This window comes from Balaenoptera physalus, assembly GCF_965194825.1.
Source record: "Balaenoptera physalus genome assembly, chromosome: 13".
NCBI lineage: Eukaryota > Metazoa > Chordata > Mammalia > Artiodactyla > Balaenopteridae > Balaenoptera > Balaenoptera physalus.
The window spans coordinates 47,563,868-47,589,278 of NC_138892.1; the positions used below are offsets into that span (position 1 = coordinate 47,563,868).

General features: G+C 39.9%; 1 protein-coding gene across 1 annotated transcript in view; it reads right to left on the reverse strand.

Annotated features, from left to right (window-relative positions):
* Positions 1 to 261: 261 nt before the first annotated feature.
* The window catches only part of KCNMB4 (potassium calcium-activated channel subfamily M regulatory beta subunit 4), a 68,929-nt gene continuing 43,779 nt past the window's right edge, over positions 262 to 25,411 (reverse strand). Inside the window, exon 3 of the mRNA XM_082422866.1 lies at positions 262 to 3,600. Within this exon, the coding sequence (XP_082278992.1) occupies positions 3,432 to 3,600 (169 nt within the window). The 3' untranslated portion in view covers positions 262 to 3,431. The remainder of the gene's footprint in view (positions 3,601 to 25,411) is intronic.

The following is a 25,411-nucleotide window of genomic DNA, read 5'->3' on the forward strand; positions in this document are numbered from 1 at the left end:
CTCGATTGAGGGCTGGAGATACGGGCCAAGCACAGACACAGTAAATAAGATGCTGCTACCTTAAGAACTACTGATATAATGAGAGTAGCCCTCTGGCTGTGGAAACTTTCATCTGAACTAACAAAACTGAAAGCAAAAAGACCAAAAACCATGTTTTGATGAAATTTTATCACCAATGTTGTAAGCACCCCTCAGAGGCCAGATGGACCCCGTTACCCAAAATTTGGTTTGGATGTTGAGACTAATAACCACACACACATCAAGAGGGTATGAAAAGGTTTATTATTCACATAATGAATGACACTTTCTGGGAGAGTGGGGCAGTTCCCGAGTAGATCCAAAAATGACTTGACTGGCTTGGCTTTTATTATTCTTAGGGTGTGGGGCAGGGAGAGGTTTCCTGCGAGCAGGCCAGGGCTTGTGTGGTTTGAACTTCCCACCCAGTCCAAAGCAGGGGGTACCCAGGCTCTCTAATCAGCTTGCCCAGATGTGGAACAGAAGGGGAAAGGGAATGGGGAGCAGAAAGGAAAAGCTGTTATCAGTCAAACATCGAAAATGGAGTCAGACTCCGTACAACAGTCAATTAAACAACAATCCTATAAACTATAAAAATCTACATTTGTTCAGTCTCTAAAGAAATCTAGGTCTACAAATCTCCACCAGCAGGCAGGGGCCTGCAAAAGCTGTGATGCCTCCCAAAAGTTTCATACGTGGCTACGTAATCTGAAGAGCAAGGGTTTCCTGGAAGTCAATTAGAGGCCACAGAAGGCAGTGGACAAGGGAGTTCCTCCCAGAGAGCAAAGTCTAACCAAGGACTGTAGATCCTGCCAGGGCAAGAGATCTTTGTCATCTCTGCTCAGATTTTCATCATGGCTCCGGCCATGGACAGCTGCCCATCATTCCTGTCTTTTACTGTAGTATTCACTCTCTCCTTTTTCTTTTTCCCCAGTTTTAGTAGGACATATGTCCATCTAGCTGGAGATAGCATGTTCCAGCAGTCCTTGAAGCTAGGTATAGTTATGTGGTCAGTATTCATGAATGGATTATGAGCACAGTGATGGGTGGAACTTCCTTGAAAGGAAATAGCTAGCTCCCAAATTCCTCTCTTTTCACAGGCTACAAATTGGCTGTGCTTCTTTGAGCCAGCTTTGACTATGGGAAGAATAACACATTTGGTAATGAGAGGACAACAAGGTAGACAAATTCTGGATCCCTTGATTACCTTATGAAACAGAGGCTGCCCTCCCTGTCCTGGACTTCTCAACTACCTCTGGATTGCTATATGAGAGAGAAATCAACTCCTATCTTACATGAGTCATCATATTTTGGGGTTTCTGTTCCAGCAGCTTATACCATTTCCTTGCTTATACAAAAAAGAAAATGAAAATATTAAGAAGTTAAACTTCTTTACCTTCTATGATCTTAAAAATGTCTCCTTGTTCCTTCAAATTCTATCTTTAATAAGTATAATAAAGAACCTCAAATTTAACTGGCTACAAGCAAGGAAGACCTTAAAACTATATGTGACCTCAGTCATTCAGCATGCTTCTCCTTTTTTCCAAAAAATCAGCCTACAGAATATCATCAGGTATACTCTTTGAGCCTAAATGGAAGCATTTAGTTAATATAAATGGATGAGTAAAAAACTGGTAAATAAAAACTCATCAATATATATCACCTTCCCTTTTTACCAACACAAATGTTGATGTACTATTTTTATCTACTCCCTGTAATCACTTAATCACAGATTATTGGGTTAAGATAAAAATGGATAAAGTAGACTTTATCTCTCACAATGTGATGCAAAGATGACTTTCTCTGATTCCCAGTTTCGTGTTACTCTGTGCTTCAGAATGGTTCACTGTGTTGCTAAGACAACAGGGATGCTGCAACAGAAAACTGGGATTGAAGTCAAGGCACTGTAGCTGCCTCAAAGGATGTCATAAATAGTGCGTTCAAGGCCTTTTTCACAGTGAAATCTGTAACACTTGAATTGGAAGAAAAATATCATCCAACACCCTAGTCTTCCACAGAAGACAACGGCTCACTCAATTACTTGTGTTCTAAAATTAAGAAAACATTGGTATGTGGACTAAAGTCAGGAAATCATCATTCCACTAATACGTATCTTTCTTAGAATGCTGCACAAATAACTGAGGGAAGCTTGTCCTTAAATTCCAATTTGCCTTTATTCTAATAGAAGCATGTCTGAAGAATACTAGAAGAAAGCAAAAAGAGATTATGTTGTCACTTTTTCCTTGACCAAAAATGTACATCTCATCTAAACAAAGGTTTGATTCCACATGGTAAATAAATAGGGTAGGTTTGATATTCACTGAGACCTGTGATTGATATTTGGAATCTGAGTTTATGAACAGATGCAAATAAGTATGGTCTCCTCAATGAACTTTTGATAAAGGCACAGAGAGCTCATCAGCAAAGTGATGTGAGCTGGCTTGCATCTCCAGGTGTGTCCAAGCAAGCAAAACAACTGCAGCAATATTTTCATTTTAATACTGAAAACATCAAAGCAAGGACAAAGAAAATATAATAAAATGTTTACCTGATTTTGACTATTTTTTTTTCTGATCTAAAAGAAAAAAGAAATGAAAATAGCATTTAACTAAGCTGAAAAGTGTCCTTCACATCATGTACATTCTATTGCACAGAGATAAAATCCATCAAAAATAACCTGAACAGATGAATAAAGAGGCACAGTGCTCTTGGAGCTAGGACAGACCTTGTTCAGAATCATCTCCCTCTCTTAAGAAATAATCTGGTGAAAAACAATGCAGAGGCAAAGGCGAGTGTGGAGAATGTTTTCCCAATCTTTGAGGGTTCCTTGCTGAAGAGTCACAGGAGTGACTGGAGTCTGAGTTAACAGTGCAGTTTTCCTTTTTCAAGCAGGAGTCAAAAGGTACTCTTTACTAGTGGAAACTGGGGATTACATTGTGAGGTCAAGACTTGTGCAGGAATTCCTGTCTCCAAGTAAAAGTTTAATCTAGCAAAATCAAATGAAACCCGTAAGACCCTTTTTTAAAACCCTGGTGTTCTAAGCATAAAAAAGGAAATAGAAAAGAACACAGACCACTCTCTTTTAATAATTTTAAGTAGCATAAATCATAATGGTTTGTATACTACACTGTACAATTATATACTGTTACTTCCCAAAGAAAATTAACTTCTATTGGATTTTCTGAAACAGATTCTCCGTACAGCTTGACCCTTTAGCCATCGCTATGACACATGGAAAACAATCTATGAGGTCCCAAGTCTTCTGGTTGTGCCCGTTTCTGCTATCATTGAGGGGGAGCCTCTCAGAGACCTCTCACAGCCCCTTCCATCTCCTGCGCCAGGAAGCAGGCTCTGCAGGTAGATGTGTGCAGATGAGTGCAGCTTCTGTGCTTTGCTTCCCATAAGCCGACTCCCCTTTAAGAGAACTTGCGCTTCTTCATGGCTTCTGCCTTGACTGCCAGGCTCTTGGCACAGATGGTCAGGACCACAATGAGAACGCCCACCACAAATGTCACCAGGGGCCAGAGGAAGCAATGCAGGAGGACAATCTCATCATGCGTGCGATGCAGGAGCACATCATCTGGTCTGCAAGACAGTGGAGAATAGGAAAGAAAGAGTGGTCAACTGCCTTGGCATGACATAACTCTTCACAGCGTGGAGCTCAACTTGCTTTCTAGCCCAAAGGGCATAACCATCATTGAAAGCAAAGACTTCACGCTGACTATAAATACTGTACTTTGTGCTTCAAATCCATTATGAAAAGTTCTGAGGTCTTGAATCAAGTAATTGATGCATATTATTTATAATGTGATTTACATGTAAAATGTCAAAAGTATAGCAATCTCTTACACTATTATTTTCCTCCATTCTAAGTTGCTTAACATATTCCACTTTCTCACGCATCTTTTAATGTCACTGAATCAGTCTAAAAATTGCTTACAGGTTGGCACTGTCAAACAAACCCAAACCCAAATGATGTTTTGTTTTGTTTTTTACCCCTTTCACCCATTTTGCCCACTTTCCCAACCCTCCACTTCTGGCAACCACCAATCTAATCTTTGTATCTATAAGCCCAGTTGTTTGTTGTTGTTGTTTATATGTATTTATATGTTTATATGTGATTCCACATGTAAGTAAAATCATATGACACATATAAATGAAATCATATGACATTTGTCTTTCTCTATCTGATTTATTTCACTTAGCATAATATCCTCAAGGTCCATCCATGTTGTCACAAATGGCAAGATTTTGTTCTTTTTTTATGGTTGAATAATATTCCATTATACATATAATATATAATTTATATGTATAATCACATTTTCTTTAGCCATTCATCCATTGTTGGACACAGGTTGTTGTCATGTCTTGGCTATTGTAAGTAATGCTGCAATAAACATGCGGGTGCATATATCTTTTCAAATTAGTGTCTTCATTTTCTTCAGATAAATACCCAGAAGTGAAATTGTTGGATCATATGGTAGTTCTAATTTTAATTTTTTGAGGAAGCTTCATACTGTTTCCATAGTGGCTGCAGCAATTTACATTCCCCCCAACAGTACACAAAGGTTCCCTTTTCTCCACATCTTCACCAACACTTACTATTTTGTCTTTTTGATAATAGCCATTCTGACAGGTATGAGGTTATATCTCATTGCGGTTTTGATTTGCACTTCCCTGATGATTAGTGATGTTGAGCATTTTTTCATGTACCTGCCAAATGACCTTAATTTACAAAAATAGGCAGTTAAAGTCACTATTTGAATTTAGACGGAAAGACCTATGGTGTAGTCTTCAGGTCGACTCAGCTTCACAGTGTGAAGGTTTTTAATAATGAACAGACTAGTGAATGGTTGGATTTAATGCATTTTTCCATGCTTCTGGGTAGGGTTAGCCATCATTTTAAACCACTGACCACTTTCTTGATAAATTTTGCAAAGTCTTAGCAATATATCTCAATCTTATCAATGTGGGGCTTCTATTTGCAATTCCAATATTGGTCTCATTCACGGGAAGTAAAGATGAGATACATTCCACAAGCCATGATCTGTCATCTTTGGCCACTAGAGAGAGATCCTGGGAATTTAGCTTTCATACAAGAGGTTTACATTTTACAAGATATTTCCATTTCAGCCACAGGAAAGTCTGTTCCATTATGCTAGAGTAGCAATGCTTCCACCAGAAAATAAAATAATGTGGAATAATCAGTCCAATTGCCCTCAAGAACAGCAGAGGCTTTAGAGTACAAGAGCAGTGCATTTAACAGAGGAATGTATTCCTGAGGCGCTCTCACTAACCACAGCTCTCATAATTCAAGACCTATTTTCCCAGAAGACTGACAAAGAATGTTGGATATGTCTCTTCTACCTGTAATGCAGCCATCACGTAGCATTAATAAAAACGGTTTTGCAGACTGGCTTTGAAATTACGTAATCCTTGCCCTTTTTTGTGCATAATATCATTTCAAATCCTGCACATAAAGTGAGATTTTTATTGACATTTGATTTCAATTAAAATTTGAACTAAGTGAATGCAGAGTCATTGTAACAATTAAGCAAAAATCATCCAAGCTTGCAGAAGTTACTCCTTTTTATGAATTCCTATAGCAACACATTGTCTTCAAAACTTGTGCTACCATTAATTTGTGATATATATTAACGTGTGTATCCTTTGCTTCTGTAAGACCCTTGACTTTGTCATTGTCTGTTTATTCTGCACATAGATGGTGCTAAGTAATGGCTTGCTACTGGTGAAGGGGAAACCATCCCAATTGCAGCCTTGTTAGTCATGCAAAATTTCAACAAACTTCAAGCCTTGAATGTGAAAAAGCAGAGGCCTGGGTCCAAAAATAGTCAGGGCACAATACAGTTCTAGTCATATTTTCCAGTCTTTGAAATCCCACCTGCAGCACTGCCATGGTTCTTTCTCCAGCTACGAGAGCTCACTGCTGTCAGACCCTCTACCTACATGTGCGAGGGAAGGTGAAAGCTTCTCGGCGTGACTTTCCTCCCTCCCTTCCTTCTTACCTTTATTCCTACCTACCTTCCTTCTTACTTTTCTTTCCCCTCTCCTCCCCTCCCCTTCCTTCTTGGATTGTTCTACGCCTGCAGAATTGATTTGTACAAAGATGAACTAGATTCTTCATCAAAGGGTGAGAGTGTACAATAATGTGAATGTACTTAATACCACGGACTATATACTTATATGCGGTTAAAATGGTTTTTAAAAAGGGGGGGTTGGCAGAGGGGGACTTGAATTTTTAACACTATTTTAATGAATTTGCATGTGATTTCTATACTAACGTGTTTTACAGCTAATTTTCTAGTAAAATGCTTCAGTGAGCATCTTGTACCTTTCTTCTCTAGTCACTATTGTTGAGGCTGAATCCTCTACCACAATACAGAAGTCCCTCCCCTTATCTGTGGTTTTGCTTTCCGTGGTTTCAGTTACCTCGAGTCAACTGAGGTCTGAAAATATTAAAACGGAAAATTCCAGAAGTAAAAAATTCATCAGTTTTAAAGTGTGTGCCATTTTGAGCATCATGATGGAATCGGTTGTCGTCTGCTCCGTCCCACCCAGGATGTGAATCACCCCTTTGTCCTGTCTGTTAGTCACGTAGTAGCTGTCATGGTTATCAGATACTTATTATGTCATGATACTTCAGTGCTTGTGTTCAAGTCACCCTTATTTTACTTAATATTGACCCCAAAGCACAAGAGCAGTGATCCTGGCAATTCACATATTCTCTTACTGTGCCTAATTTATAAATTAAAGTTTGTCACAGGTATGTATGTATAGGAAAAAACCTAGTATATGTAGGGTTCGGTACTAGTCATGGTTTGAAGCGTCCATCCACTGGGGGTCTTGGAACATATCCCCCATCTGCAGAGAAGGGGGCACTACTGTACTGTACAACTGAGCCAGGAAAATAGCCACAGATGAGGGGGGTTGGAACCATTATACATATTTTCTGAAACACAGTTTGAAGAACATTTACTAAAAAAGAATGTGAGTAAAAGGAGGAGAGAAAATAATAACTGGAAAATGGTGGACCCAGATATTTGTTTTATTTAGAAACTGCTTGGCATTCCACACCCAAAAAAGCCCTTGGGGCAAAATTTGATTTTAATATTTCAAATGACAAAACGACATCATTCACTTGAGTTAGCCATGTTGAATTTGTAATCGCTTCAAAAGCCTTCTTTGAGGTAGAAATATTATATAAACATGTACATGGTTTCTTTAAAAATAACTAGTGTCTGTTTCCATTTCATATGGTTCTAAGATGTCCCACAGTCTCCTTCGATGGGAATGAAGGGTACAGAATATGCCGCTTTGGCATAAGGATTATTTTGAACTGAAGGCAACTGAGAAGCAGCAGCTTCAAAGAGAGCTCTTCACACTTCCCCTATTTGCCTAAAAGCAGGACATAAATTTGTAAAGATAGTCCTCCTCCTTTCTCTCCCTGGAAGGACGGAAGTTAATCACTGGAGACAACTCTATACCCTAATAGCCCAGAGATGGCACCAGAGGAAAAACAAACTTTATTAACTCAGCACTTACCTTCCATTAGTTCCGCATATATTTACCTTCCTACGATATGCTGCCCTAGAAACTCAAGGTCCTTTTCCTTCATCTTGTCACTTCTCTAACAATTTATTGCTTTTTTTTAAAAAAAAAAAGATGGCATAAGCCCAAGTTCTAACCATCTCTTTGAGTTGCTCACCACTGAGTGCTCTCATGTGCATGCAGGGTGCACATGTTAATAAACTGCTCTGTTTTTCTCTTGTTAATCAGTCTTTTGTCAATCTACTTTACAGGGCCCAGGGCAATGAACCTAAGAGGGGTAGAAGGAAAAACAGTTTTTCCTCCCCTATAGGAAAAAACTTATTTCTCTGCAGAGTAATGCTTAAGTCCATCATTCAGTCATAGGATTTACTGAGATAATCTCTAAATTGTCCTTGTGAAATAATTAAAATCTGGCTCTTTCAAACTGGGACTTTAGTGCCATAATTGAAGGGAACGCCCCACCTCCGCCTCAGCTTCCTGCAATTTTACCAGGCAGATTTCACATGGGTTAGCAAAAATTATTCCCAAAGGGGTTTAGACTTAGAATGCAGTTTTCTATAATTCCGTAATGGTGGGACTGAAGAGAAACTTTTAAAAAAAGAATCACTGTTTTCAGCATTTGGCAAACTAGATAAATGGCCTGATGAGATCTGAATATTATGTATTAAAATCAGGATGGTGATGAGGATGTAGGCAATAAGCAACAAACAAACAAACAAAAAAGAATGATTACTTTGTATCTGAGGACTTCAAAGAAGTAAGCAAGAGATTTGTTTGGGGTTGTGTAGAAACACTTTTAAGCCCTGAGGAGGGATGCGTACAAATATCATAAAACAAGAGTAAGTGCTGTCTGTGGGTTCCCTTAAAAATACTTTCTTAAGGGTTGGACTTACCCTGAGTTGAGCTTTGAAAGTATATTGTGGACTTCCCCGGTGGCACAGTGGTTAAGAATCTGCCTGCCAGTGCTGGGGACACGGGTTCAAGCCCTGGTCCGGGAAGATCCCACATGCTGCAGAGCAACTAAGCCCATGCACCACAACTACTAAGCCTGCACTCTAGAGCCTGTGAGCCACAACTACTGAGCCCACGTGCCACAACTACTGAGCCCGCGTGCCACAATACTGAAGCCTGCACACCTAGAGCCCCTGCTCCACAGCAAGAGAAGCCACTGCAATGAGAAGCCTGTGCACTGCAACGAAGAGTAGCCCATGCTCGCTGCAACTAGAGAAACCCTGCACACAGCAACGAAGACCCAATGTAGCCAAAAATAAATAAATAAAATAAATATATTTATTTAAAAAAAAAGAAAGCATATTGTGATAACAGTAGCCAGAGTTTTTAAGTGCTTACTACCCTCCAAGTACTCTGGTAGAACATTTAATCTCTCTTGATCCTTAAAATAACCCTGTGCTGGAAGAATGTTTGTCATTTTATAATCAAAGAAACTGAGGCAAAGAGAGATTAGTTTTCCCAAGATTACACAACTTAAAATAATGATCTGAAACCCTATGAGTATGATTTTTAAACCTGTACTATTTACTCCTCAGCCAGCTTTTCTCAAATTTGAATCACCTCTGCTATTTGCTGTAATGCAACCTCCTGGGTTTCAACCCCTGGTTCACTATATCAGAATTGGAGGTTGTGGTATCCAGAAATCTGCATTTTTGAGAAGCTCTTGGGTGACTCTAAAACATAATAAAGTTTAGTAAGCACTGTGAAAAATTCAAGTAGTTAAAAAAAATGTGCACTGCATGAAAGTACCCTGGTATAAGACAGGAGGGGAGCAGGGGGCTGGCAATGGGAGCAGGAAATACAGACCTGAATGCTAGATTTGCCCAGGGGGGGCCTTTGTCCTAGTTGGTAAAAAGGCACTCCATAGGCTAGCAGCAGACCTAGCTATACCAGACGAGAAGATAAAGATTTGTTGTGTATCATCCTCAATATAAAAAATAGATTCCCTTTGACTTTGTCTCACCAAAGGAGATTTCTTCTACCTCACAATGCCTGTTCTGATGGCTAACAGGGAGAGGAAATGGAGACCTATTTTTTTAATGGACTGGAAAATTTCTTAAACTCATCTTAACCAGTTCGTGTAAAAATCTGAACTGCATTATAATTTACCAGTATCGCATGATGGTAATTGTACCCATCAAAAGACAAGATGATCTCCTTCAAAGATCCTATAGGAAACAGAAATCTTTCTAGATTTATTATCACAGGTACTTCTTATCTGAGCAGAGAAATTTCCTTTTCATGCTAGAAAGTTAAAATTTTGGCCCATCTCTAGCAAGACTATAATGACTTTTTTGTGCCAACCAGACCTCTCATGCTTTGTCTTATTTTCTTCACACATTTCTAATTTATTTCATCTTGCAAAATTCTGTCAATCTTTAGAGCACTCATTAAATCCTTTTAGAACAGGCGTGTGTCAATTATGTACATTTACACATCAGGTATACAATAAACACTGGAAACTTTTTTAATTGTCAAGCTTTACCCATATTTCTATGAGGAAGAATATGCTGTATCATTACTGGAAATTGCACTTATGTGTTTTGATGAAATCTCATTTTAAAGTCTATAAATGCCTCGTTATGATCACAATCATAAAATAATTCTGCAGGCATAATATCAGTCCAATATGCCAGGCCTCTGGTATAGCAGCATAGCCAAATGACATAAAGAAGGTAATGATTTCATCCTCTGAACCTTCTGAATAGGTGCTATCTATTCCTGCTCTAAATCTTGTTTATTATTTGTAGCATGACCTACTTCTAAAAAGAATCTGAAATAGATAAAAATAAAAACAAAAAACTTAAGTACAGGGGGGTTCCCTGGTGGTGCAGTGGTTGAGAGTCTGCCTGCCGGTGCGGGGGACACGGGTTCGAGCCCTGGTCTGGGAGGATCCCACATGCCGCGGAGCGGCTAGGCCCATGAGCCACAATTACTGAGCCTGCGCGTCTGGAGCCTGTGCTCCACAGCAAGAGAGGCCGCGATAATGACAGGCCCGCGCACCGCGATGAAGAGTGGTCCCCGCTTGCCGCAACTAGAGAAAGCCCTCACACAGAAATGAAGACCCAACACAGCCATAAATAAAATAAATAAATAAATAAATATTAAAAAAAAAACAACTTAAGTACAATAAAATCCTTAAACTGACTGTAAAGAATAAGTACAATGTAATTAGGATGGGGATATCCCAGGCTAAGAAAAGCTCCTACCTTAAGCGTAAGTGCAACTTACCTCTGAGCTTCCCAGTGCCCAAGGAAAAAAAGAACAGAGATGAGTTACACAGCTGTCATATAAAAAAAGGAAGCATGCCAATTCACCAGATCGAACTTTCTGCTAGGGCTAAACTCCATAAATTAGGTTGTATGCGCTTTTACATAAAGCAATCTGTATAACACATTTAAAGGCCGTTAATAGCAGTTTTACAAAGCTGGTTAATGAAACCATGTGAGGGGTTTTCAAATACTGATTCCAAAGTCTCAGTTCTACTGAGGTTTTAAGTAAGTTTTCAGGCAAGGCTGACGATTACTCACATCTGGGAATACCTGACCTAAACAATGCATTTTATTGTTTTCCCAGCTTTACTGAGCTGTAATTGACATACAACAAACTGCATGCACTTAAAGTATACAATTTGATGAGTTTGACACATGTATACACTTGTGAAACCATCATCATAATGAAGACGGTAAACATGTCCATCACCGCAAAAGTTTCTTTGTACTCCCTTGTAATCCCTCTCTGTCATTCATGTCCGCAACCTTACCAACAATGCTTTTTAAATATCAAGTGTATCAGCCCAGTTTTTCACAATAACTGAAGAGCAAATCGTTCAAGACTGAAATTACTGAGGCGCAGTCTCTGCTATTGGTTGAAAGGAGAGTCTTCTGTCAGGTTAGATTCTGACGTGGAAGTGACAAAATGATACCTCACGCAGATAACTTTGCCTGGAGTCGGGCTTCAGACAGCTCTTGAAAGTTTTCAGCAAGACTCTATGCTATGCACTTTCTAGAAGGAGACTGAATTAAAATGCACCCCATGAAGAAACTGACTTGATCTACTGACATGATTTTTAAAAGATTTTTTTTCTACCGACAGATGCTGAAGATTAGCTGATAAAAACATTGAATTTGGTTTTGGCATAATTGAGCTGTCCTTACTGAGAGTAATTAACTAATGTGTTTGTTTAGTTGCTGTTTGAAGCAATCATAAGAGCTTGCCAAGAGAGGAGAAAAGTATGTTTATCTTATAGGATCACAGGAAAGCACCTAACAGCTAATCTAGTTATCAAGTTAATTCTATAAATTACAGTAGGAAACAGGGACCAGAACACAGATACCCTTTGCAGTATTCTTTATGGTGATTTGCTCTATGGTGAGCCCATTTTTGTCCACGTGAGTTCAACAGTGATATTGTGATAAGGGCTTTTAAAAGCTTGGGAGGTATTCTATCAACATCATGGCTTTGCTCCATAGATGGCACCTATCTGTGGATGAAAGGCTGATTATAGGTCTATAAATGTTATAAACATCCTTACATTTTCTTAACTATTTTCTCCAATTAGGTGAACTCAGAGTAGTAATGTTTAATTGTATAAGCGTTGTTCCTCAAGCTTGCCTGTTCTTCATGGAGGAAATTAAATCGAGCCCCAAACTTGCAGTTTCCAGAAAGAGAAATTTGCATTGAGCAAAACTGGCAGGTATGATATTTGGAGCAATAAAGGGTTAAATTAATTATAAATAGGAAAGATTATACTTTAAGTCCACCTTGATGGAAAGTTCTAAGTCTTGGAAGTGTAGGACAGTATTTCAGAACATGAACTTGAGTTAGACGAACCTGGGTTTAAATATGGGCTTTACAACTTGCTAACTACATGATCTAAAGAAAAATACTTAATCCCGGAGTCCTAATCTTTCATCTGTAAAATGGGGATAATAATACCTACGTTATAGGTTTCCCCTGAGGAGTAAATGAGATAATGCATGCAAGGTGTGTAGGCAGATGGCTGCCTAATAGTGAGTGTTCAATATTCCATAAGGAGTGGTAATGTTAATGACTGTCATTACAAATTTGGGGCTCACAACTCAGAAAACGATTTTAAAATGTTGGCAGTAACATATCTCCTACAAACGTCTTCTTCAGTCTAAGACTGCCAGGCTGAAGTCATAGGAAATTCTTTTGATCAAATTAAAATTCCTTTTGGTATAGATATCCTCATTCCCCTCAGCCTCCTTTGCCCCTTGTAGCCATCATTCCAGTCCTATGCAGGGGCTTAAAGGTAACAGTGTTAAGTGTTAAGAAAGAGAATAGGTTTAACAAGCTAACGATTACAGTTGCCCCCGAACAAGCTGGGGGTTAGGGGGACCGGACCAATCTCCACACAGTCAAAAATCTGCATATAACTTTACAGTTAGCCATTCGTATCCCAAGTTCTGCATCCATGGATTCAACCAACCTCAATACTATGGTACCATAGTATTTATCAAAAAAAAGCCCATGTATAAGTGGACCTGTGCAGTTCAAACATGTGTTGTTTAAGGGTCAACTGTACTTTCAATTCTAACATATGCACCTCGGATAGAGACAAGCAAGGGGAAAAAAATCAATAACACTAGTCCCTTGACTAGGAACACAAATATCCCCTAAATTTATCCCAAGCCATCATTTAACAACATTAAATTATTATAGTGGTTGGGCTTGTTTAGCAAACATTTTCCTACTGATTAGGATGGTTGTCTCTACAGATGCAGCCCAGACAAGCAACTGTCTCAACCCAGCTCTTCTAAAGCAGAGGCCTGGGGAAACCATGGCAGCTTTGTGCTCCCAGAGTAAAAAACTTCTTTTAAGTTCTTATCCACACTGTGTAGTAATTATTTTCTATACATCTGTCTGTTTCCCCAGCCTGAGTCTAAGAGCCCTGAGGTAATGGGCCCGTTATGGATAATCCCTGCCTGAGAAAATCTCTCCTGAGTTGTCAGGAAAAAAAGAGGGATTATTGCCAAGACCTGAAAACCAGGAAGATGCTTATGACTTTTTGTCTTTAAAAAAGGCAAATCAATGAATCGATTTTACCCTAGATTCAGCTTCGCATAATTAAAAATCCTGTTTTTGTTCCATTAAAAAAATGGAAAAAAATTTTAAACTATCTAGATAGTCTCTAAGGCAGACCTAAGACTGCATTAAATTTGCATGAAATCCTTTCCTCTTCCACCCACCTCTGTGAGCTGCTCAGGAAGAGTCACCTGTATCCGTGACTGTGACTGCTGGAGAGCACGACTTTCAGCTCCCTGGTGGCATCAAAGAAGAGGAGGATTTTGTAAAGTGGATGACAGTTTTGACCCAGCAATTCCTCTGAGTTTTTCTTAAGAGAAGCTGTTCTTCGGGGTAATTTGGTTTGTGGGTCTCTGAGTTACCAGGTAAGTTATTTATTTCACATAGGGTTGTAAGTGTTTTCTGGGCAAAATGCTTAAATTTAAGGTTTAAACAGAAATAAACTAGAGAAAAGAAGACATCTACATTCTATTTGAGACAGATTATTCCATAATAGTTCTCACCTTGTGTACCTTACTTAGTTTTTAAAGTGAAAATCTGATACCATTTTAAATCAGTGGGAAAGATGGGTTGTTCAATAAATTGTGTTGGGACAATACTGATCATTTGGGGAAAAAGCATTCGTTCCCCATCTTATTCTTTCCACCAAAAAAAAAGAGGAAAAAACCCAGATGGACCAGAAACTTAACTGTAAAAAACAAACTGTGAATTTTCTAGAAGAACACCTGAATGTTTAAAAATAACCTTGGAATGAGGAAAAAAGAAGGTCTTTGTAATGGGGTTTTTTGATATAAGTATGTCCCAAATATTCTACTGGACTTACTTATACTAAGAAATTATTCATTGTTTATCAGAAATTAACGTTTAACTGGGTTTCTTGTATTTTAGTTTGCTAAATTTAGCAACCCTAATTTCTAAGACATGAAATGTAGAAACTATTAAAAAAATATGGATGATCCAATTATAGAAATGTATACATTTTTGTATAGCCAAAAAACTCCACAAAGACCCATAGGCAAAAATAAAAACAAATAGCTAATATTCATATGAAAAGATACTCAATTATTTTCTTTAATAAAAGAAGAGCAGGGTAGTGTCAGTAGTCAAGATGGTGGAGTAGGAAGAACCTGAACTCACCTCCTCCCAAAAGCACACCAAAATTACAACTATTTACAGAGCAACAATCTATGAGAACAACTTGAAGACTAGCAGAAAAGTTTTTTCCATAACTAAAGATATAAAGAAGGAACCACGGGACTTCCCTGGTGGCACAGTGGTTAAGAATCCGCCTGCCAATGCAAGGGACATGGGTTCAATCCCTGGTCCAGGAAGATCCCACATGCCACAGAGCAACTAAGCCCGTGGGCCACAACTACTGAGCTTGTGCTCTAGAGCCCGCGAGCCACAACTTACTGAGCCCGTGCACCACAACTACTGAAGCCCACGTACCTAGAGCCTGTGCTCTGCAACAAAAGAAGCCACCGCAATGAGAAGCCCACTCACTGCAACGAAGAGTAGCTCATGCTCGCTGCAACTAGAGAAAGCCCACACGCAGCAACGAAGACCCAAAGCAGCCAAAAAATAAATAAAATTAAAAAGAAAAAAAAGAAGGAACCACAAGATGGGTAGGAGGGATGGAGATGATGTATAGTCAAAATCCATACCTTCAGGTAGATGACCCACAAACAGGAGGATAATCACAATTGCAGAGGTTCTTCCCAAAGAGTGAGAGGTCTGAGCACCACATTGAGCTCCCCAGCTTGGGGGTCCTGCACTGAGAAGACAAGCCTCCAGTACGTCTGGCATTGAAGACCAGTGGGACTTGAGTACAGGAGAGTTGGTGCAACACAGGAAACACAGACTCTGTGCTTAAAGGGTGCACATGAAATATCATTTGCTCCGAGTGCCAGCAAAGAGGCAGTAACTTCAATGCAGCCTGGGAAAACCCATTTGTCGGTCATGGAGAGCCTCCTGGAGAGGAAGGAGGCAACTGGGACTCCCCCTGGGGACACAGACACTGGCAGGAGCCATTTTGGGGGGTTTGTTCTACCATGAGGACATTGGTGCTGGCAAGTGCCATTCTGGAGTCCCCTCTCTAGCCTATTAGTGCTAGGGGAGTATGTGCCCACCAGCAGGCCAGCACAAGCCCTGGGTCCTCCTGGGCAGGCCAACAGCCATCTTACAAAGGCAGGGTCTGGCAGCCAATTGTGCTGGGGCTAGGCCCACCTACCAGTACATCCACAGTAGTTGGCCTGTCACAACAGAAGGGTGCATGCAGCCCACATAGAGGGTACCCATAGAGTAAATAGCTCTGGTGACAAGAGGGGAGTGTGCTATTGGAACTCATAGGACGTCTCTTACATAATGCCATTTTCCCAAGATCAGGAAACAACTAACCTACCTAATACATAGACATAAACACAGAGAATTAGGTAAAATGAGGCGACAGAGGAATATGTTCCAAATGCAGGAACAAGACATAACCTCAGAAAAAAAAAACTTTAAAAAGGGGCAAAAGCAAGCTACCAAATAAAGAGTTAAAGGTAATGATCATGAGATCAATAAACTCAAGAGGAGAATGGATGAACATAGTGAGAATTTTAAGAAAGGGTTAGAAAACATAAAGAACCAAACAAAGCTGAAGAATACAATAGCTGAAAGAAAAAATACACTAGAAGGAATCAGCAGTAGATGATACAGAGGAACAGATCAGTGACCTGGAAGACAGAGTAGTAAAAATCACCCAAGCTGAACAGAAAAAAGAAAAAAGCATTTTTAAAAATGAGGATAGTTTAAGGGACTTCTGAGACAACATCAAGCATACTAACATTTGCATTATAGGGGTCCCAGAAAGAGAAGAGAGAGAGAAAGGGGCAGAGCACCTATTTGAAGAAATAATAGCTGAAAACGTCCTTAACCTATAAAAGGAAACAGATATCCAAGTCCAGGAAGCACAGAGAGTCCTGAACAAGAGGAATCCAAAGAAGTCCACACTGAGAGACACTGTAATTAAAATGGCAAAAAGACAACTCTCCTACACCATATACAAAAATGAACTTAAAATGTATGAAAGACTTAGTAAGACCTGAAACCTTAAAACTCCTAGAAGAAAACATAGGCAGTACGCTCTTTGACATCGACCTTAGCAATACTTTGTTTGGATATGGCTCTTCAGGCAAGGGAAATGAAAGCAAAAATAAACAAATGGGACTACATCAAACTAAAAAGCTTTTGCACAACAAAACAAAAGACAGCCTACTGAATGGGAGAAGATATTTGTTAATAGTACATCTGACAAGGGGTTAATATCCAAAAATATACAAAGAACTCATATAACTCAACATCAAAAGAACAAACAACCTGATTAAAAAATGGGCAGAGGACCTGAATAGACATTTTTCCAAAGATGACACACAGATGGCCAACAGGCACATGAAAAGATGCTCAATATCACTAATCATCAGGGAAATGCAAACCAAAACCACAACGAGATATTGCCTGGTAAACCTAAGTAAGTATTTCCCTGAGTTCTGTGAGCCACTCCAGCAAATCAAACCTGAGGAGAGGGTCATGAGAACCTCCCATCTGTAGCCAAGTCAGACAGAAATTGTGGGTAACCTGGGGACCTACTACTTGTAGTTGGCATCTGAAGTGGGGTGGGAGCAATCTCATGGGACAAAGCCCTTATCCTGTGGGCTTGAGCCCTATCTCCAGGTATATAGTGTCAGAATTGAGTTAAATTGTAGGACACCTAGATGGTATCGTGGAGAACTGCTTGGTGTGGGGAAAAACCCACACACATTTGGTTACCAGAAGTGAAGTGTTTTGTTTGAGGAATAAAGGAGACACACAAGAAGGAGACTGAACTGAGATTTTCCATTAAAGCCTCACACCAAGTACATATCCACGTTTCAAACTTGGAGAATTGAATTTGTCAATCCATAGAACGTAACAACACAGAACCGAAATCTTTAGAAATTTGTGGCAATTTTAAAGCTTAGAATTGAAGAAAGGCTCATAGACATTCATTGTAAAAGATAATTACACTTAATACTATCTACAAATTACTACCAGTATGTTTCCTATTGCTGCTCTAACAAATTTAACAGCTTAAAACAATGCAAATTTATTCACTTATTGTTCTGCAGGTTAGAAGTCTGAACTCTGATACACTGTGCTAAAATGAAGGTGTTAGTTAGCAGGGTTGTTCCTTATTGGAGGCTCTAGGGGAGAATCTGTTTCCTTGCCTTTTCCAGCTTCTAGAGGTTCTCTGCATTCCTTGGTTCCTGGTCCCTTCTCTGCATCATTCCAATCTCTTGCTTCCATTGTCACATCTTATGCTACTCCTCAGATCTCCTATCTCCCTCTTTAGACCCATACATTGAGGGCCTACCCAGCTAATCCAGGATAAGCCTTTCATCTCAAGATCCTTAAACACATCTGCAAAGTCTCTTCTGCCATACAAGGTAACATAAGGCAACAAGGGAAGGTACCAAAAATACATGGGGATTAGGATGTGGACATCTTTGGGAGCCATTATTTAGACAACCACACTGCCATGTGCTGCTATCCTATAATCAGTTCCTTACTAATGTAAGTTTTCTATCCCTTTCCCCAGTCAGTCATTCAGAATTAAATCAGCAACAAAAGCAACTAAAAAAAAAACAAAAACAAACAAAAAAACCTACAAAATAAACTCTTTTCTAATGTCCCAACTTGAGTTATAAAAAATATTTATTTTCATTCTTTTTTCAACTTTTGCTCTTTTTTTTTAAATTTTATTTTATTTATTTATTTATTTATGGCTGTGTTGGGTCTTCGTTTCTGCGCGAGGGCTTTCTCTAGTTGTGGCAAGCGGGGGCCACTCTTCATCACAGTGCACAGGCCTCTCACTATCGCGGCCTCTCTTGTTGCAGAGCACAGGCTTCAGACGCTCAGGCTCAGTAGCTGTGGCTCACGGGCCTAGTTGCTCTGCGGCATGTGGGATCTTCCCAGACCAGGGCTCGAACCCGTGTCCCTTGCATTGGCAGGCAGATTCTCAACCACTGCGCCACAGGGAAGCCCCAACTTTTGCTCTTTTATGACAAAGGCATTTACATACAAACACACCTGCCCGAAGGTAATACAAAACAGTTCTCTTCCCTTCATCCACCCCATTTTCCTACATTGTGCTTTCTCCTACTTAGGGTTCCACCACATCCCCCAATACCCACTGTTCCTAAACACATCATTAACAGAAGTCCGAAAATTTTAAAACAATCCTCCATTCTAATCCTCCCTAAGGAACTGTCTCCTTATTTTCTATAAAATTTCTTTTGTCTTCATAATACATCTTTGCTATTTCCTTTTCAACTTTACTCCTTATCAAATGTGTCCAAAGATTCTTGATTCTTCTTTACTCCATCTTTCACGAAACGATATGGCACTAGTAATTCTCCATATTAATTTTAACCACAAGCTTACACCACATCATAAATTTGACCTTCCTGAACTTTTTTCCCCTTTATCTTTCCTACAAAAATCTTTTTTAAAACTCTGAATTTAAAAACTGAGGTTAAAAAAAAATTAAAAAAATTAAAAATAAAAACTGAGGTAGAATTTCTACACAGGGAAATTCAGAGGTAATAAATGTATAGTTTGATAGTGTCATTTTAATACTGTTGATTTCTGATGCTTTTACCTCTAGTTTATAAAAAAAAAAGTTTTATAATTTCTATCCAACCCCTTCTACTATTCACAAATGTGCATGCTTCCATACAATTATTTCTCTCATATTTAATGATTTAATCTCATACTAAATCAGATCTTAACCAGAAATGTGGACGTTTAAGGGTGGGCCATTATGTTCCCAAAGGAAGTCTGTCAGAACCCATCTTCCACCTCAGCAGTGCTAACTCCTGGGGAAAACAGCCTCAGAAATTAGAAATGTTGGTTTATGATGCTAATGCTCAAAATGCCCTTTGGCTTTTCGATTCCTTAGAGGAACTAATTCTTAAACATCAAAAGATGCTTGTTGTGATCTAGCGTGTCTGAGAATTCAGTGATGCAAACGGAACTTCCTAACAAGCCAGGGGCTGGGAGGGACGGAAAACAACAGTACTGATTAACCAGGACATCCCAATATTCCCCTTGCTGATTAAGATAAGATAATGGGGCCCCTGAGTCACTTTGTGAAGCCAATACCAAAGCAGAAGGAGAAGCTCTCTTTACAGAAAAGGCTGCAAACACTGAAAAAATAATCACTGAGAGAAGTTATTAAGTGCCTTTTTCTCAAAATTTCCACAAACAGGGTAGAGGTTCCCCTTTGAAATTAAATAAGATGGTATCCACGGGCTTGCAGTTTAGCTGGTGTCTTCCAGGTTGTCTAATATCGTGATTCTGAGATCCCTTGATTCAAACCTACTCCATTGTTTCAGGTGAAGGAAGACCTGGGATGCACCCAGCATAGTAACTGCACACATAGGAAAGGACTCTTTCGAAAGATCACTTTAATAGCCACATTTTATATCATTTCCCTAAGCTGAATCATGTTCTCATCCCTCCCTCCAGGCAAAGAGGACATGGAAAAGTAGCAGGAGATATAATCACAGATCACACACTTGCAACGTGGGTGTGAGAAACCGTTTCCAGGGAGAAGATGACAAACATACTGATGCACCCGAAATATGCATATGAGCAGGGATTCCATTGGGCGTTTGTAAGGCTGGCAAGAGATTCAGAAATTTGGTTCTCAAGGGAATGAGGCGGGTAAGGAATCCCCCTAAATGTCAACGTTATCTTCTTACCATCTGAACAATGCTAGGCATACTGTATACGGTTGGAATGTGGCATTTAAAGGGCGGTGAAGAAACATTTCCCCCATGATTTTTGATATAAAATCAAGATGACAGGAGTTCCTTAACTAGCAAAATTGAAGGAGGGGCAGAGCAGTGAGGGCTCACCCACCCACCCATGGTTCGAATGCAAATGCCCCCCACAAAGAACAGCGCGATCTCAGTGGGTCTGCCCAACTCAACAAAGCCTGGATTTTTTCCAGTGGTTCCCACACCTAGAAGAGCATGACACTGTACTAAGCTCGAAATGAGAGCTCAGTAAATGTCAGTGGAATAAGAAAGGAATGAAAATCCAGCAAACACAGAGTTTCAGTTAAGCAGATCTGGGGGGGCAGGGGAGGTGGGAGTGGGGGCAGGGGAGGTGGGAGTGGGGGCAGGATCCTAGACTTCATGGGCGTTCTTTCAAGGGCCACATGTATTTGTTTGGGATCGTAAATACCATAGATGCAGTTGCATAAACAGTCATGTGTATTTGCTTGCGTTTTCACCAACTGTGCCAACTATTTTCAAGAGATAATTTCCAAGAGAAAGCGATCGTGTTTACTATGCTTTTTGTCATTACAAAATTTCTTTTCTTCCCTTCCTGCTTGGTTATTTAAAAATCTATCTCTAGCCTGTCCAACCAACCCACGTGCGTGTAACTACTGTCACTGATGGTTCCTGTTCCTTTGACTCACCTGCTCCAGCCCTGCTTGGGTGCTTTACCCTCCCCGAGAAGCCTTCCAACACTGCTGTTCCTACCCATGGCACTGTTTCAGACCTAGCATGCTAGGAAATGCTGCCAGCACCTGGTAAAGCCAATACCAATGCACCCAAGCAGGTGAAGAGACATTCTAGTTTTTCCAGACCTCTGAAAAAGATCCTTAGCTTATTCCACAACTTACTCTCAGGAAATCACTATTAATGTCTGATTAGGTGAAGTTCAATTCCCTGTTATTAGATCCTTAATGAAGAAAAATCAGCCAGTCGCCACAATTTCTTCTCCTTTCTATACCTCTCCCATCAGCATGGCTCCATTATTTTGGCAGCTCTGAAGAGAGGATCTGAAAATGTATCCTCGGTGGGGGAAAAGTGAATTGCATATCTTTTTGACTATTATGAAAGCTCGAAGGAAACAGGGCTACTTCTATCATATTTTTGTCATTCTAGACGTTTCCCAATTGTTAAAAACCCATCTCATTAAAATGTATTATGCACCAAGCAGTTATTTTTTTAAATTAAATAATTAGCAGAGTATACAGACTTTGCTGCTGCATGTAGGAAGATAGAAACAGGCTAGCATTTCTATCAAGGCTAGCAATGAACCCTTCAACCTAACCCCTAAATTATACAGTGAAGAGTACATGAATAATAGCTTTACGTTCTGTTTTGTTACAGTCTGTAATGTAGTTATTTCTCTTGGTAAAAGTACACTGAATGAATATTGAAGTACTTCAGCCCAGTAAAATTAGCTAAATTAATTGTCAAGCTCTTTTCCTAACTGAAAAATTGCTTATACGTATATGTGTGGAGAACAAAAGTTTTATAGAGAAATGTGCATAACAATGAAAGTGATGACTTATGGTACAATAATAGAATTTTTTAAACTTGAGTAATTAAAAAGACCCCATCAGTCAATCATAAAGTTTCTCTTGGCTGTGCCAGTAACTTAACTTTACCCTGGTAGCATGTGATATTCAAAATTCAAGAAAATACACATACATAGCCATCAGATTGTTGGACTAAACATGAGGAAGAGTTTGAAAATCACTAAAAAATTTTCGGCACAAGTATTCCTAGGGAAACCTGTTTTCCTCTGACGCGAGACTAATATTGATGTCCCGGAGAGGGGCCACTCCTTTAGCCAGGGTCCCACAGTGATAAAGGCACAGGGCAAAGCTGCACATGACCCAAGACAGACAGGTACTGTAAGCAGGAAATAAACTCTCACTGTTACGAGCTACTGAGATTTTCAGGTTGTTATCCCAGCACAATGTAGCCGAAGCTGACTGAATCGCACAGATATAGGGTGGGGAATCCTACAGTTTCACCAAGTGAACAGCCATGATGGTCACAACCAGTCCTCTCTTAATCTAAAGCACAAAAACAGTTTGCAGGTGCACATCTGAGTATTTTAAAAGACTTTCTTGGTACTCAGTTCCCTTCCATTCAGCCATTCAACAACACTTGCAGCCCCTACAGTGTGGCGGTCACCAGGGCGGTGCTGGTGTGTTGGTTCTCACGAGCCAGCGGTAAGCTTGCAGGCAGAACACTGTCTGCTCCTATCTGTATTCCCATCACCCAGCACAATGCCAGGCACTTGCCCCAGGTGCTCTGTAAATGTTTGTTGTTTGTTTACTGCTGAGATACATTTCAAAATGCATTTGTACAAATGAAGAGGCAATACAAGAGAAGAAGTACTTCTGTGTGCCTGGGGAAATAAAAAGGAAATATCTTTTGAGGAAACATGAAAGAAGAAGAGGAGTATAGAGTCCAAGTTTCTTGGGAGAAGACATAGCACATACAAATGCACAAGTCCCTTCATCTGTCATTTCAGATTATTTTGCCACCAATGGTACAATTAAAGAATGTTATAGTTGCAGTCTCATTGATCAGATTTCATAGAGTCCCTGATGTTATCCGATCCCAGTACGGCCTGGAATCCTGGCTGATGTCAGCAGCAGTACAAGCAGAGTGCTTGAGAGCCTGGGCTATGGAGGCAGAATGCACAGTTTTGAATCCTGCTTATGCTACTTGTCAGCTGTGTGATCTGTGCAAGTTGTTTAACCTCTCTGTGCTTCATTCCCTTATGTATAAAATGAGAATTATGACAATAATGCCTTGCATGGATATTGTGCAGATTTAATGAGATTCAATGTATAAAGCACTGTTTCTGGAACAGAGTAAGCATGATATGAAGGCATTGGCTATTATTGGATAAGGCCAGAGGAAGATTACCAGGGAAATAGTCAAGTCTCTGCCTATGAATCAGTCCTTTCCAGGATTTTTATCAATAATTTAGATAAGGAGACTAAAGTCATTTTGACTTGCAATTAGGATAACATTTTACAATGGAAAAAATAACAAATATTATGCGTGCCAGAATCAAGATTCTAAGTAATCATGAGAATGGAACAATCAGTAAAAAAGCAACAGTATGTACTTATATAGGGATAAGTTCCAAATTCTTTCATTTAAATCCAGAACATCATTCTCACGTGAAATGTTAGAAACGGGGAGAGGGGCAGACTTTAAGAGTAGCATGTATAGGGACTTCCCTGGTGGTCCAGTGGCTAAGGCTCCACGCTCCCAATGCAGGGGGCCCGGGTTCGATCCTTGATCTCGGAACTAGATCCCACATGCATGCTGCAACGAGGAGTTCACATGCCACAACTAAGAGTCCACGTGCCGCAACTAAGAAGTCCACATGCTGTAACAAAGATCCCACGTGCTGCAACTAAGACCTGGTGCAGCCAAAATAAGTAAGTAAATTAAAAAAAAAAAAAGGAGAAGAAGAAGAAGAAGAGCATCACAAGCAGTGAGAACAAGTCTATTCCCAACAGCAATGGCAGCAGTGGACTGGGGGACACCTGTGGTCTGAGGGTCAAGGACTTGGGTTCAGATCTTTACTCTGCTCCTCCCTGGTCATGTGAACTTACAGGCTGTTTGTTCTTCTGTAAAATTCAGATAATATGGTCTACCTTCCTATTGAGACCATAGGGCTAACCAAGATGAAGTTTTTTTTTTTTACTGTGGTTTAAAATATATACATATATATATATATATGTACATACACACGATAAAATTTGCCATTTTAAGTATACAATTTAGTGGCGTTAATTAAATTGACAATGTTGTGCAACCAGCACCATTATCTGTTTCCAAAACTCTTCCATCACCCCAAATGGAAGCTCTGTAACCATTAAGCAATGACTCCCCTTTCCCTCTTCCCCCAGTCCCTGATAACCTCTAATCTACCTCCATCTCTATGAATGTGCCTATTCTAGGTATTTCCTCAGATGAATTACTGACAACTAAAAATGTTTGGAAATGGAGTAGGGTGTTTCAGGAGAAATGACATCCATTGTCACCAGAGTTGTTAAAGTAGAGAATGGAAGATACTTTCAAAAAACGTGGCAGGGGACTTCCCTGGTGGTGCAGTGGTTAAGAATCCTCCTGCCAATGCAGGGGACACGGGTTCGAGCCCTGCTGGGGAGATCTCACATGCCGCGGAGCAACTAAGCCCGTGCACCACAACTACTGAGGCTGCGTTCTAGAGCCCACAAGCCACAACTACTGAGCCCACGTGCCTAGAGCCCGTGCTCCGCAACAAGAGAAGCCACCGCAGTGAGAAGCCCGCGAACTGCAACGAAGAGTAGCCCCCGCTCGCCGCAACTAGAGAAAGCCCACGAGCAGCAACGAAGACCCAATGCAGCCAAAAATAAATAAATAAAATAAATAAATTTATTAAAAAAAAAAACGTGGCAGGGATTCACTTCGGGTTGGAATAAATGACTAGAAGATGTCTCTCAGATTTGATACCCTCTACATGTGTTAGAGGCTAATTCTGGCCCCATTTTATCCAAGATGAAACTGAGGCAAGAGCTCTTCAGTAAGTAGCCCAAGGTCATACACCAAGTCAGGAAGAGAGCTATGGATAGAACTCAAGTCTCCTGACACACAGCCCTGTCCTGCATTCCACCATCTGACGGTGCTGCACTCTGTGACCTACTTGTCCTACAGCTCCTGTAGTTTTCCTCCCAAATACCCTCGCAGCTTTGTTTAATAGCTACATAAACTATCCTAAGTGAAAAGTGATTTAATAACATCAAATTCTTAACTTTACTGCCACTATGATAAAAGCTGGTAGAAGGTGAATTTGCAAGCATAAAAACACGTTGAATAACCATCAGAAAACAGACTCTCAAATTTACATCCTAAGTAATGTACAGCCA